The sequence below is a fragment of the Macaca thibetana genome, chromosome 1 (assembly GCF_024542745.1).
Source record: "Macaca thibetana thibetana isolate TM-01 chromosome 1, ASM2454274v1, whole genome shotgun sequence".
NCBI classification, from domain to species: domain Eukaryota; kingdom Metazoa; phylum Chordata; class Mammalia; order Primates; family Cercopithecidae; genus Macaca; species Macaca thibetana.
In genome coordinates this window covers 184,828,444-184,843,021 of record NC_065578.1, presented here as the reverse complement: position 1 = coordinate 184,843,021, position 14,578 = coordinate 184,828,444, and the positions used below count along the sequence as shown (strand labels likewise).

General features: G+C 38.7%; 1 protein-coding gene across 10 annotated transcripts in view; it reads left to right on the top strand.

Moving 5' to 3' along the window:
* Positions 1–14,578, top strand: part of RASAL2 (RAS protein activator like 2) — a 368,857-nt gene that overhangs the window by 351,603 nt on the left and 2,676 nt on the right. For 7 of the 10 annotated variants that reach the window (XM_050766785.1, XM_050766801.1, XM_050766820.1 and 4 more), the window contains 5 exons: positions 150–1,011; positions 6,793–6,927; positions 8,422–8,624; positions 9,836–9,923; positions 13,506–13,536. In XM_050766785.1, the coding sequence (XP_050622742.1) occupies positions 150–1,011; positions 6,793–6,927; positions 8,422–8,624; positions 9,836–9,923; positions 13,506–13,536 (1,319 nt within the window). The remainder of the gene's footprint in view (positions 1–149; positions 1,012–6,792; positions 6,928–8,421; positions 8,625–9,835; positions 9,924–13,505; positions 13,537–14,578) is intronic. The other 3 variants (XM_050766810.1, XM_050766793.1, XM_050766859.1) reach the window with 1 other exon arrangement.

Genomic DNA, 14,578 nt, shown 5'->3' with positions numbered 1-14,578 from the left:
AATTCCCTAATTATATAAAATCTGAGTTTCCAAAGAAATGTATGTATCCACATAAGAACCTTCAGAGGAGTTCACATGCCTGAATTGAGGCATCTTAGCCATGTTGAAGTTGTCTCAAGAGAAATTAAGTGTCCTTTCCTTTTCCACAGTGATTTGCATAAACTAAAATCTCCAAGCCAGGACAACACAGACAGCTACTTCAGAGGGAAAACATTATTGCTGGTTCAGCAAGCCTCCTCTCAGAGCATGACTTATTCTGAAAAGGATGAAAGGGAAAGTAGCCTTCCTAATGGTCGGAGCGTCTCCCTCATGGACCTCCAGGACACTCATGCTGCTCAAGTGGAGCATGCATCTGTCATGCTTGATGTGCCTATACGCTTGACCGGAAGCCAGCTTTCCATAACCCAGGTGGCCAGCATCAAACAGCTGCGGGAAACCCAGAGCACTCCCCAAAGTGCACCCCAAGTGAGAAGGCCCCTGCACCCAGCCTTGAACCAGCCAGGTGGCCTTCAGCCCTTGTCATTCCAGAACCCTGTCTATCACCTCAATAACCCAATTCCAGCAATGCCAAAGGCCTCTATAGATTCCAGTTTGGAGAACCTAAGCACTGCCAGTTCCAGAAGCCAAAGTAACAGTGAAGACTTCAAGCTTAGTGGACCCAGCAATAGCAGCATGGAAGATTTCACTAAACGTAGCACTCAGAGTGAGGACTTCTCCAGGCGGCACACTGTGCCAGATAGACACATACCTCTTGCTTTGCCACGACAAAATAGTACTGGGCAGGCCCAGATCCGAAAAGTGGACCAGGGTGGGTTAGGTGCCCGAGCCAAAGCCCCACCATCCCTGCCACATAGTGCTTCCTTACGTAGCACTGGGAGCATGTCAGTGGTGTCCGCAGCCCTGGTGGCCGAACCTGTGCAGAATGGGAGCCGGTCCCGGCAGCAGTCCTCTTCCTCCAGAGAGAGCCCTGTTCCCAAAGTGAGAGCAATCCAGAGACAACAGACACAGCAGGTAGGCACGAGTGCTGAAGGGGCGTGGCTTCTACTTGGTCCATCTGTTTCTTTGGTTCTTTATACGTAAATCATTGAGAAATCCTATTGTTAACAATATTTCCACTTAAAAGCAACCTTTAAATGGAAAGAGGAAAGGAAAATTTGGGGAAGCTTCTGCCTAAGTGAGACTGCAGAATGAAGTTTGACTCATTACCCTTAAAAGTCTAACAAACACGCAGGGGCCCCCTTCTCTTCAAGCAGCAGAGCTACTACCTCAGTTTACACTTAGAACAAATCGGTGATGTTGAATGAATAATTAGATACTTAAAATCTGTAGGCAAAACCAACTATTATTTTGGGAATCTGAAAATTAATCCCTCTTAATTTTTTTTCTTAAGCTTCCAGAATAAAGGTTTGCATTCTGAGCCAAGAGTTTAATGTGACTGCTCTCCATTCCATCCCTCAACTCTCTCTGGAAATACAAAGTCCCATGTGCCTTTTCCTGGAAATGGCTAGAAAAATAAACACTTGAACACATAGAGAGTCAAGGTAAAGGAAAGATTAAAAAGATAGAAGCACAGGTGGAAAAGGAAGTATTCTGAACATTTGCAGATCCCTTACATTTCTATTTACATGGACAAGCCCAGCTAACATCGCATCCAATCATAATATAAGATTTTCTGATTTTTTTCTTGACAAATAAAAAGCTTTGCCCAGAAATTAATACATAATTTCATTTTGTGAAATGAAATTTCATTTCACATATTACATTTTGAAGCATCAATACATATTTTTCCCTTTGAAACAAACTACTGTTAAATATATATATACACATTCATGTAATTTTTCATATATATAATATATATCTTTTTATATCTTTCATCTAAAAAGATTTTTCTCCTGAAAAAGCATTGTGTTAGTTGAATTTTTTTTGAAACCTAATGATAGTACTAGAAAGTTTGAGATTAAAAGAGTTCTATGACAAATCCTTTTATGCAGCAAAATAACTGGGGAGGGAGACTGCAATAAAATCCTAATTTGTATCTGTAATATATTTGCATTTTTACAGTTTAGGCACTTACTGATATGGCTGCGTCTGCCTCCAGTCTGCTATGATCAGAGCCCCTTACACCTACTTTGATTTTTTTAATTGGATTATTTATAGAATCCTTGGATACAGAAATAGAAGAAGGGATGAAAAGCATGACTAACTTAAACTGTTTCTGGAAGCAGACTTCCTGGGCTAAACCTCCTACTTGGTCATTTTTTACTGAGTAATAAAGTTTTTCTACAGTCTTAAATTTTTCATTTTTATTTTGTTATATTTCCCAAAGATTTACCAAATTGTTTGATTTAGTAAGCATTTGTATTTGAAGAAAAGGAAAAATATGTATCTTTTATATGTATCATATGTATTTTTTATACATAAATGTGTGTGTATATATAAACATAAAATGTATGTGTTAGGAGGCTATCAGTCATGCCCACCTTATTGTGAAGTAGTTTCCTCCCATCACTTTTGTGCTAGACTCTAGTTGAGATCAACTACTTTCAGAAAATTAAGGTGTTCATTGGGTGGAGAAAGGAAAAATACATAATTTTAGAAATCAGAATACTGTGTAGAAGCACATATCTACTCAGGGACTTAAAGCAGCACAAGGGCACTGAAGATAAGATTAGTGAAGGGCATGAGATCTGGCAGAGAGGGACAGGACAGGAAAAGTGTCCTCCACCTGCTTTTCAAAAGTGTGCTTAGGCCCAGCCCTGTACAGAAAAGGAAAATAAAGATTCTTTTTTTTATTCTGCTTACCCTTTCCTTCTGTATCATGGAGTCCTCTGTGACTCCATGAAGGCCCATGACTCAGGCTGATTGTTTATTAATATTATAAATTACATAGCCTTTTTTGTGGTCATCTGGAGCCAATTGTCATTTATAACATTTTTTCTTTAGGAAAATGTAATAGCTATCACATAAGCACTTAATAAATGTTTCTGTGGGTTATAAATAGAGGACTGCCTGGATGGATGGGAGGTGGGAAATGCATACAGTCTCCAAACAACCAATATAAAAATTAGTTTTTGTGTCACAGCCATTAATGAGTCACATATATATTTTTTGGCATGAAGTGGGGTACAGGCACAGTGAGATGTCCAGGTACAGCTTTGAATATTAATCTTAGTTTATACTTTTGCTGGTGGTGCCACTGTCATATCAGTTGAAGCATAAATCACTTTATTTTGATTGTTCAAGTTTCTTTTTTTTTTCCTACACTGGCTTTTGGTTCATTGTTTTGAACTTACGTCGTTAGTTTTTTGTTTTTTGTTTTTTTTTCAAAACAGAGTCTTGCTCTGTTGCCTAGGCTGGAGTGCAGTGGCGCGATCTCAGCTCACTGTAACCTCCGCCTCCCGGGTTCAAGCAATTCTCCTGTCTCAGCCTCCTGAGTAGCTGGGATTACAGGTGCCCGCCCCTACGCCTGGCTAATTTTTGTATTTTTAGTAGTGGCAGAGTTTCACCACATCGGCCAGCTTGGTCTCGAACTCCTGACCTCAAGTGATCCACCTGCCTTGGCCTCCCAAAGTGCTGGGATTACAGGCATGAGCCACCACGCCTGGCATAGTTTTTTATTTCTTATCTTTCTGTTTCTTACTTGCTTTGTTCATCTCACTCCCATGAAGCCTCTGAAGTTCTATATAATCAGCACATTTTTAAGGCAAATTCCTTTACATATTTTAATTGCAAATTGTGTTGGGGAATTCTCTCCCAGAAACTAGAGGATTTCTTTGTGGGGATTGTTCTGTAGGTGGCTGTAATTATCAGTAGCTTTGTGCCTGCAAATTCCATTTATATCTCAGCACAAAGTAGTGGCCATTGTCTGCACAGTAACTGGCTTCGGTCTTCTACGTCTAATGAGTAGGAAGGAAATAAAATCCTGGTGAAAAAATTTACAGATAAATTTTTTTTCAAGAAACTGTCTTAATTTTTTAACCCATTTCAGCCTCTGTTTGGATTGCTTTTTTCTTATTTTCCTCTCTATTTTGTTTTTTATGTATCATGTACTTTGTACAAATAATAGACTTTTTGTATAATATATGAGTCATTCAGATTTATCATGTACCCTAATCTTAGAAATTTGAATTTGAAGAGACCTTTTAAAATAGATAATTGACAAGTCTATTAATATGATGCTGCAGTTTTCACATTTGGATTTGTTGAGCTGTCTCCTAACCAACCTCTTCAAGAACTCCCAAAGTTTATGGATTAATTTAATCAGCCCTTTCTTTGGTATTGATAGCAGAAATTCGTTTATAGGAATCCGACTATTTCACACTCTGAAGCTGAAACCAATTGGTCTTGTTTATATCTAGTAAATACTAGCAAGGAGCAAGGAACTGGCCTCAGCATAGCCAGGCTGTGACTAATTGTAGTCTCAGTGAAACTGCTGCGTCAGGCTCTTTTGCCCTAAAGCATTACTGTTTTTCCAGGGAGACCCTATGCAGCTTTATCTCAAAGGGAAGATATTCCTAATGGGAATTCCTGCTGTATAGCTCTATAGATGATTGTTAAAAGGATATTATCTGTTGTTTAGATTTTGTTGTTTTTGTTTCGTTATCTTTGATGATCATGTTGAAAGTGGATATAAATTCTCTTTCTAAGGCTATTCCTAGGCAAGATGGGATCTGAACCACTTACCTCCTCCCTCAATTTCTTGGACTATAAACTAGAGATATTTTTTGCTGTTTATCCGGCTTATAAGGAGATGGAACAATCATTGAAAAGAATCCTTTGGTGCCCTTCCAAAGGATTAGGGGAAAAACAGAGAATATTCTCTTAGTAATAAATTATATTTTAGTAATTAATTCTAAAGATAATCCAGAATAATAAATGAATAATATTTTATTGAGTATCTGTTGTGCATTTAACTAGTCAGTATCATTTAAAAGAACTGTATGATATGATGCCCATTAGATTGACTAATTGGAAAATAAGAGCAACACTTATAAGACCAAGAATATATAAAAGATAGTATATAGTTTTTTCATTTGAAGAACATATTACAACAAAAAAAAAATCATGAAACAAAAATCACCTCTGTTTCCTTTCAATCCAGCACAATAACTATTTTTTATTTATTCAATATTTCTAGCCTTTTTACAATTTTGTGAAGACTTTATCATTAATAGAAGGAATAGTTAGGATTGATCTATTTTGTCACTTTTATTTTTATTATTTTGACCACCTACTGTATGCCAAGGAAAGTGCTAGGATATATTAGGAAGTGGCTGAAAATAAGATTTGACCAATAAAATAGTAGAAATTTCTAGAAGTTCATTCACAATTGCTTAGTGTGTACATGTCTATTTATATAAACTGTGCACATCCATCCTCAGACATGAAGCTATTTTTATTGATATATATCAGTAATCTGTAAATCAGCTAAACCAGATCCTTCTTCACATCTTTAAGAAATGTCCCTGTGTTACTTTTGCATGTGCAAGTTTTAAAGTCTCTCCCAACCCATCTCTGATAACCTTTTAGTCTCTGCAGTCAGTTGTTTAATCTGGTCTTCCTCACTCTCCAGTTTATCAAAATACCCCTTCTTTTAAAATATTTATTTAGAGTTTAACTGAGTTCTATTTCAGAATGATATAAAGATCCTTAAGATGTAATAGCTGTGATGGGAGAGAAAATGCCCTTCAATTATGAAATTATAGAATTCTGGTCCTCAAAATGCAAATCCCTCTATTTAATTATAAAAGGCTAACTCACATGCCAAGTTTTGCACTCTCTCTGTAGCTTACTCTCTCTTTCTGAGGCAGGACAGATGGGGAAAAAATTGTGTGTTTCCATCATTGTTTGTGGGGAAAGTACTAATGTTCAGTAGCCTAATATAAATTGTAATATCTAGTGCCAGTTTTTGAAACATAAATATAGTAATGACTGACATCTAACCTCTCTGTAGCACTCTGAAGTTTCCAAAGAGTTTTCATATATATTGTCTTATCCTCACAGCTCCCTATGAGATGATCGAGATAGGTGGTAGTGACAGTGTTGGTATCTCTATTCAGTAGATTAGGAAAATAGACTACCCAGTATCCATCGTTTTGATCCTGTATTCAAGAAATTTTCCAGTATAAGGACCTTTGAGTGGTCTTAATCCATCATGAAGTCAGTGTTCTGTAAAGATAACCAGCATCACTTGTCCTTCTTTTTCTCTAAATCATTAATATGAAAACTAAGTAGATTGGTGCAAAAGTAATTGTGGGTTTTGCCATTTAACCCACAATTACTTTTGCACCAACCTAATATTTGCCATTCTGATTATAAATGGGCACTTTGTGAGTTTGTTTAGCACTAATCAGTTTTTTGGTTTCTGATTGTGTCTAGGCTAAACAGATGTTTTGACCATCAGGTTATGCTTTCTTCCTGTTATTTTATCATCAATAGACTTTTATGGTAGAGGTCATTTATTAATTTCAGCACGCAATTTGTTACCTACCAGTATTTGCACCACTGGGCAAATTAACAATTTTAAGGCTTTGACTTTCTTTAGAGGGAGAATAAGGATGCCTTTTGGATATGTTATATACAACTTTCTATTCAGAATGGTTTGCACTTATATAAATGTATATTCTCTTTCCCTACCCCTAGCCTTGGCATTAGTAAAATAATACTTAAAGCTAAGAGCATTAATTAGAAAACTGAGAGATCACAGTTAACATCTTCCAAGAATAGCTGTTTGTGAAACATAGCACATGGGTGAGCTGTTAGGGGAAGTGCTAATAACTGTTTCTGATGCAGGTTCAGTCACCTGTGGACTCTGCCACAATGTCCCCAGTAGAGAGGACAGCAGCCTGGGTTCTGAACAATGGGCAGTATGAAGAGGATGTGGAAGAAACTGAGCAAAATCAAGATGAAGCCAAGCATGCTGAGAAGGTAGAACCTAGTCTGCTTCATTGACTTACTGATCCCAAAATGGCAGGCCTCTAAAAGGATTATCTAGCTAAGAACATAAACTCCTCCCACCCCCATCTTCACCTCTACCCCTTATGTTAATCATCCTACACATATCTATGTAAAATAGGTCCATGGTGTGTGTGGATGTGTGTGTGTGAATATACGTGGAAAATGTTCATCTTGCTGGGAGGTGGCAGCTACTATTTTTATTTTTAATGTAGATGCCTTAATCTAGAGAACACTCTTGCTATTCATTTCTAGTCATTTTAGGTAAATATTTCATGTTTCCATAAACTTGTTGGTCTTCACCCAAGGACAAAATCACCCTAGGGGAAGACTTTTTTTTTAATCTTGGTAACAATTTGGTTTTGATTTTAGTTTAGTTTGTTTTGTTTTCGTTTTTTTGTTTGTTTGTTTGTTTGTTTTTGCCTTTTCTGGATAAAGAATGTATAACTCTATAGATGATTGTTAAAAGGATATTATCTGTTGTTTAGATTTTGTTGTTTTTGTTTTTTAAAGAAAAGTTGACAAGGAGAAAAGGGGTTATCAAACAAGAACCTTGACATCATATATAGAATTGTATTATTTAATTGACAACCAGACAATTAGCTTCTTTTTATCAGCATGATGATTCCAGTGTACTCAAACCCCAGCCACAGCAACTACAGTACAGGAAAGGGCCATGTAACTAATGGAGTCACTGAATTTATGTGAAGCTTCTTAGAACACAGACATGTATGTTCCAGCAGGCAGTACAAAATTGGGCAGGTGAGTCATATTATGAAAATGGGCCAAGAAGCAATATTAATTGGCCCTAGAGAACATGTAGGCCTTTGTTTAGTGCTGTGACTGGAATATTTTACACTTTTATAGTTGGGAAGAAAGCAGCAATAACCTCTGCCATGAAAGTCTATTTATTGATTTAGAGGGTTAACATTATAGAAATGTTGCTTGTTCTCTAAAGGGGTGATTCTAGTAGAACAAAGGAATGGCAGTCTGATGAGCTAAGACACGTCAGAGATCCTACAGTGCAGATGATGACACAGAATCTTTTTCTCTTATGGACAACTGACTTTTGGCTTATTTTAAGTGATTTGTCAGACTTTTAAGTACTTCATCTATTTTTTTTTCCTCTCTCATTTGATACCGTCACAGATTGGATGTGGCTTATACCAATGGTAGCCTAGTGTAGAGAGAGATACATACATATGTAGAATTTGGAATGCCAAGTTAAGATTTAAAATGTAATTTTAGTAAGGAAGGCAATGCTCCATTAACATTTATGCCAGTTGATAATTTTAAAGAATATTAAGAACAGTATAGGGAATGACAGCACAGCCAGCATCTAGCTACACTGCTTAGGGTTTCTTTTGTTAAAAAAAAAAAAAAAAAAAAAAAGGAAAGAAAAGAAAATCATTGATTTCTAAAAGCAATGTAACTCCAGTTTTTCTCTCCTTGCCTCGTCTGCCCTAGTATGAACAAGAAATTACTAAACTGAAGGAGCGCCTGAGAGTGTCCAGCCGGCGACTGGAGGAATATGAACGCCGCTTGCTGGTGCAGGAGCAGCAGATGCAGAAGCTGCTGCTGGAATACAAGGCCCGACTGGAGGACAGCGAGGAGCGGCTCCGAAGACAGCAGGAAGAGAAGGACAGCCAGATGAAAAGCATCATCAGCAGGTTAGACATCACCTGGCAGCAGATGTGGGCTAGTTAGGGAGACAAAGAATTGAGATGATCCACAGAACCTTGAAGGAATGGCAGCAAAAGCTATTTTTATCCTTGTTTTACTGAGTACAAATGTGATGATTGACTGTATCTCTTAAAATATCCTAAATATGGGACCTTGGGCACTTCCTATGAAGGTAATCTGTTTTTCTTTAACCATAACAATTAGAAAAAACTAAAACTTGGTGATTTACTTGAGAAATCTTAGAGAACTGGGTTTTAAAAATGTAAATATCCAATGCCCAAGACTAAATTAATCTTTCAAAATGACTCCAGAAATATGGAAAGGAATTTTATGGAATATCTTTGGGGCCAGAGGACCTCTTTTGAGAGTGCTGCAGATGCCAAGGGAGAAAAAGGGAGGGTAAAGTTTACCAAACACTTGTATAGCACTCACCATGGGACACACACCTTTCTAAGCACTTTACACATAATAGTTTGTTTAATCTTTATCACAGCCTCCACCTACGCATTACTATTCTCGTTTTACAAATAAAGAAACAGGCAACAAATTCATTAAGTCACTTGCCCAAGGTCACATAGTTAGTGATGCACCAGGATTTGAACCCCGGACTCCAGATTCCATGCTCATAACCACTATGCCTCAATATTTGTAAAATGCTATGGACAAGTCAAGTAAACAGAACTGTTTGTTGTTTAAATAGTGTGGAGGTAATTTGACCATCTTACTGAGAGGTGTTTGGGTAGACTGGCAGAATTAAACATCAATGAGTTAAGATGTGAATGGTGGACGGGAAACAAGCTAGACATACTACGTATAGAGTACTCATTGAGGAAACTTAGCTGTGCAAGGGAAGAGAAAGTGGGCCAGGTATAGGGTAACTTGAGATTGAGAGGGTTGTTTGGTTTTTGTTGATTTGATATTTTAAGATGAAATAAGTTGTGCTCAGGAAGGAATCTGAGAGAGATGAGGGAGGAAATGATTATGGGATTACTGTTCCAAAGGAGATGAAAATGTGTGGGATCCAGGCACAAGGAGAAAAATTGACCTTAGATGTCTTATTCCAAGGTGGCAGAGAAGAAAGAAAAGATGGTTGCAGGTGTCTTATTAAGAAGGGCAGAGGATATTGAGTTTTCCTGTTCTCTACACTAGTTAGCCCTCTCTTTGAAGATGTTGATATTTCCTCCCTGCCACATTCTAGGCTAATGGCTGTGGAAGAAGAACTGAAGAAGGATCATGCTGAGATGCAAGCAGTTATTGATGCAAAGCAGAAAATAATTGATGCACAGGTAAGCAGGCTTTGAATCTAATAGAAGGCACTTGTTTATAATAACTATTATTTCCTGACTTCACACCCTTGCAAATGCCAAGGCAGGTACCAGAAAATGGGTCGTTGAAAAGTTCTGGACATTACGTTTTGAAGATTAAATGAGTGTCTATGTGACCTCCATTACTTTTCCTTTCTTTCACTGGTGAGAAGTCTGTTTACTCAGCAAAGTATTAGCGTGTTTAGTGCAGTTGCTTGACAAATCTCAACCTAGTGCATGATGCGGTTTGCTTCTTTCCTTATGGAAAGGACGGCATTTTCTAAGGGGGTAGTTGTGAAAAGTGCACTGCATGTGTCTGGCTTGTGACCTCCACTGACCATTGCTTGGCTGTGCTGTTCATGGTCTTGTCAGTCACGTCCACTGCCATCACCCTTTTGCCCCAGACAGTAATGGAATTGCCAGGGAAAGACAAGGTTGTAAAAAGGTACCTTTCCTTGTTGTTGTTTTGGTTTAGGGTTTGGCATTGCTGCTTGGAATGTGCTTGGCCGCTCTTCTTTGTTGGTGCTGTGCTTAGAGAGCATCTTTTGATAAAACTTTAAAAAAAGAAAAGGTTGTTGAAATCAGAACCTAGGCTTCCGCTCACTGTAGCTCACACCTGTGACACCAATGAGATAAAGGCTGCCAAGAGTACCTCATAGGGACATGTCAATGATTAGAACAAAATCCAGGAGGCAAGAAATGTTTCTAACTCCTTTTTATTTTATCATTGCAAAATATGGTTGTATTTCTTATGGTGAAGCAAATAACAAAAAGCAGGTACAGTTTTGATAGTTTTGATAGTGGCTGATCTAGCCACTGAATGTGTTGCTTCCCTGAAGATAGCCAATCTAGGTTTGCATTTTTCAACCTTAAATGCCATATCATAACCCTAAGCTGTGAAATAAAAAATGAGAGCAAGGATTTGATGCATAGATAGCCTACTCCCTTCTCTAGGTATCAGCTAGTAATCAACATATTTTAGAGTCCCCCATATGCTTAAACATGTACTTAACAGTCTAGATTCCTTACAGAGTCCATGTGGAATGGGGTTTATTTTTCAACAAAATTGAGAGTGAGGCTGAAAGCGCAGTCATGGAAAGAATGCTTCATGGGCCTCACACTTCTTTAAACACAGTAGACTTGGAAGTCAGGTGAGAGTTGTGAGGATGCTGTCTCAATCAGCACAGTTCCTTAAAATATTTTGGATTCTTGAACTCTATTGTTTCTGGATACGTAGACATGCTGAGAATCAGAAGAAAGGTCTGTAGTAATTATCTTACTTGGTCCTTTGAAAGAAATCTTTCTAGATGCCCCCAGGGTAGGTGAGGTAAGGGTAGTGGAGACTAGGCCGTCTCACTATTCACACTATAAAAATTCATCCCAGAGACTTAAGAAAAACTGCCTGGATAAATAAGGCAATTGAGTCAGGAAAACTAATGTTGGTAGGTTTTCACTTTGGAAATTTCAATATAGCAATATAAAGCAAGAAAAGTTCTATCAATAACCACACAAGGAGAGATGTTAGTGCTAAGCAATAAAATACTTTTTAAATAATTTCAGGCCGGGCGCGGTGGCTCAAGCCTGTAATCCCAGCACTTTGGGAGGCCGAGGCGGGCGGATCACAAGGTCAGGAGATCGAGACCACAGTGAAACCCCGTCTCTACTAAAAATACAAAAAATTAGCCGGGCGCGGTGGCGGGCGCCTGTAGTCCTAGCTACTCAGGAGGCTGAGGCAGGAGAATGGCGTGAACCCAGGAGGCGGAGCTTGCAGTGAGCCGAGATCGCGCCACTGCACTCCAGCCTGGGCAACAGCGTGAGACTCCGTCTCAAAAAAAATAAATAAATAAAAATAAAAATAATTTCAGCTGGTTTAAAAGTATCATTCTTGGCCAGGCAAGGTGGTTGATGCCTGTAATCCCAGCACTTTGGGAGGCTGAGGCAGGCAGATTGCTTGAGCTCAGGATTTCGAGACCAGCCTGGGTAACATGGTGAGACCCATCTCTACAAAAAATGCAAAAATTAGTCAGTCATGGTGGCTCATGCCTGTAGTCCCAGCTACTTGGGGGGCTGAGGTGGGAGGATAGCTTGAGCCCAGGAGGTCAAAATGTGGTGAGCCGTATTTGCACCAGTGCACTCCAGCCTGAGCGACAAAGTGAGACCCTGTCTTGGAAAAAAAAAAAAAAATAGTCTTAAGCAGAGGGAGCTTGGGTGTGCCACAGCTGTGGTTCTGTACACGGGCTGACAGGACAGCCTCATGATTAGCTCCTGAAGATTTCTATCCCACCCCCTAATTTTATATTAGGGCTAGGCGACTGGGTACAGAGCAGAAGTCACCTGCTAGGCATAGGAGGTAAAAGCCAGGGAGGGAATCTGATTTATTAGGACTCAAATGCTCTGGGAAGTAAGGACTGTCTCTCAGTTAACCAGGAGGGTGTCATGTGCAGGAATGGGAGAAATGTTATCCTCAAACCATCAGTCACTGTCAGACTGGTCGTCTGGCTAAGCTAGTTAATATTTTGCGTCCATACTTCAAGGCAGTGGTTTTGAAATGGTTTGGTTCTCTGGACTATTTTGGTAGAATCAAGGCACCTTTCATAGATGAATATCCAGCTGCTTCCACTGACCACTCAACAGCAAGGACCACTCTCAACTAATGAATCAAATCATACTATGATTGGTTAAATATAATAAATTACCTACCCAAACACAGATATTACTATATAATAAATTATTCTACCAGAAACCCACTGTGGATCCCTAGAGAATAGTTGGGAGAATTCACTAAACTATATTTGGAAAACCTCTGCACCATGCATAGCACAAATCCTAAATACTATAGTTAAATTTTTAAAAATTATAATGTCCTTAAAAGGAAGGTTTCTCAACTCCAACTGTTGGCTTATTGATACATTAAAATCTTATTATAGCAAATGACTTTAAACATCTTTTGGCATTCTTTGTAATGAATGACTTTTGTATCAGATCCTTTCTTTTGTAAGGATAAATCTTCTCTCTTAAGTGAATGATGGAGCAGAGCAGCCCTTCTGGCATCATTTAATAGAATGAAGACATGTTTGGTGTGAAAGCTTCCCAGAGAAGTAACTCTTAGGTCAACACTTCCCAAAACACTACCAGACAGGTGCCCAGTAAACTGGTTTTCATCTCTGTCAGCAGCCCTGTGCTCCCACCAGGAAAATCTTGTCCCTGAATTCAAGGTCTGCCTCTTCTTGAGTCATTTCATGCTACAAGGCACAGGCCTGCATCAGCCGCTTTCTAACAGGAACTGCAAAAGGATGAGCCCTCCTTTTGGTGAGTGGCAGAAGCACCTATCCCCTTGTAGCTTAGGGGCCATAGGGATCCTAGTGGTGATAATAAGGATACATTTCTTAAATATCAGACCAGAGAATGTGCTACCTTTCACCCCTGAGCATGAGGAGACACTGTGGCTCCCAGGATCTCTCTATGTGACTCAGGTGGAGAACAGAGAAGGGCTTCCTCCTATGAGAAGCAAAGCAGCTGCCTAGTTACTGTTGCAAGTGATATCTCCGCTGTGTTAAATTACAGGTCATAAATGGAGATGAGATTATTCAAACAGGCAAGTAAACCCCGCGTCCGTTCTCTAGCTGAGCAGTTCCCAGCCCTGGTCCAGTGCACTGGCCTCCTACACATTCCAGCTCCTGCCACTCCCCACATGGAAATCCTTCCTGTCAGGTGTGGACTAGATTGCTTTCCCTTACAATCCAGGCAGAATTGAAATATCCGAGCATCTTTTGCCAACTGAACTTGACTTTCATAAGTCTCTATTTGATTTTTTTTTAACTATTTTGTTTTATTTTGAGTGGTTGGCAATAGGGGGAAATACAAAGGGAGCTTCTTTATGTGGAAACTTTCTGCTGTTTAGTAGTGGGGCTGTTTGTCTTCAGTTGTTACCTTTTTAGGCAATAAATAATTACAGTCATTCTTAGCCTTCTTTTTGACCCTTTAAAAATCAAGTTTTTCATGAATGATTTATTTTTGGATGAACCCTGGAGAATCCTAATTTCCTTAGTATTGAGGCCTTATAATTTATCCCAATTCTGAAATATCTTTTCTTTAATCATTCAAGAAATTATCAGTTACTCAGTTTAGAGATCATTCCTAATAATGCGGGTAGGGAGGGGGGAATATCATATTTAGCTCTTACCTCTTGTTTTCTAGTATTCACTGGCCGGTTCTTACCTATTGGCTTTTCAAAGATCTGTATTTGTTATCCCAGTAAACTTCTTTGGTTATAATTTTTTTAATTATTATTTTTTAGAAGCCTTGCAGCTCTTTCCTTTAGTTTTGCCTATCCTTAAAATGAATTACTTTCCCAAAATGAAAAGCATTTTATACCAGATGCATGGGGTCATTAATAATGCTGATTTTGTATATCTTACCACTTGAGTTCTCCATCAGGCAAAGAAAGATTTTTTTTTTAAGTGATAATGACAAGCAAGAGCTAGTTTGTTGTTGTTTCTTTTTTTTAATATACTTTGAAACTGTGACCACCAGCACTGCTACCTTACAGATCCTGCTTTCCTGCCCCTAGAAAGCAGGAGAGTAAAGGGAAGTATTATTTGATGCCAGGTGGTACGTGATTTTACCTAGATTTTCCC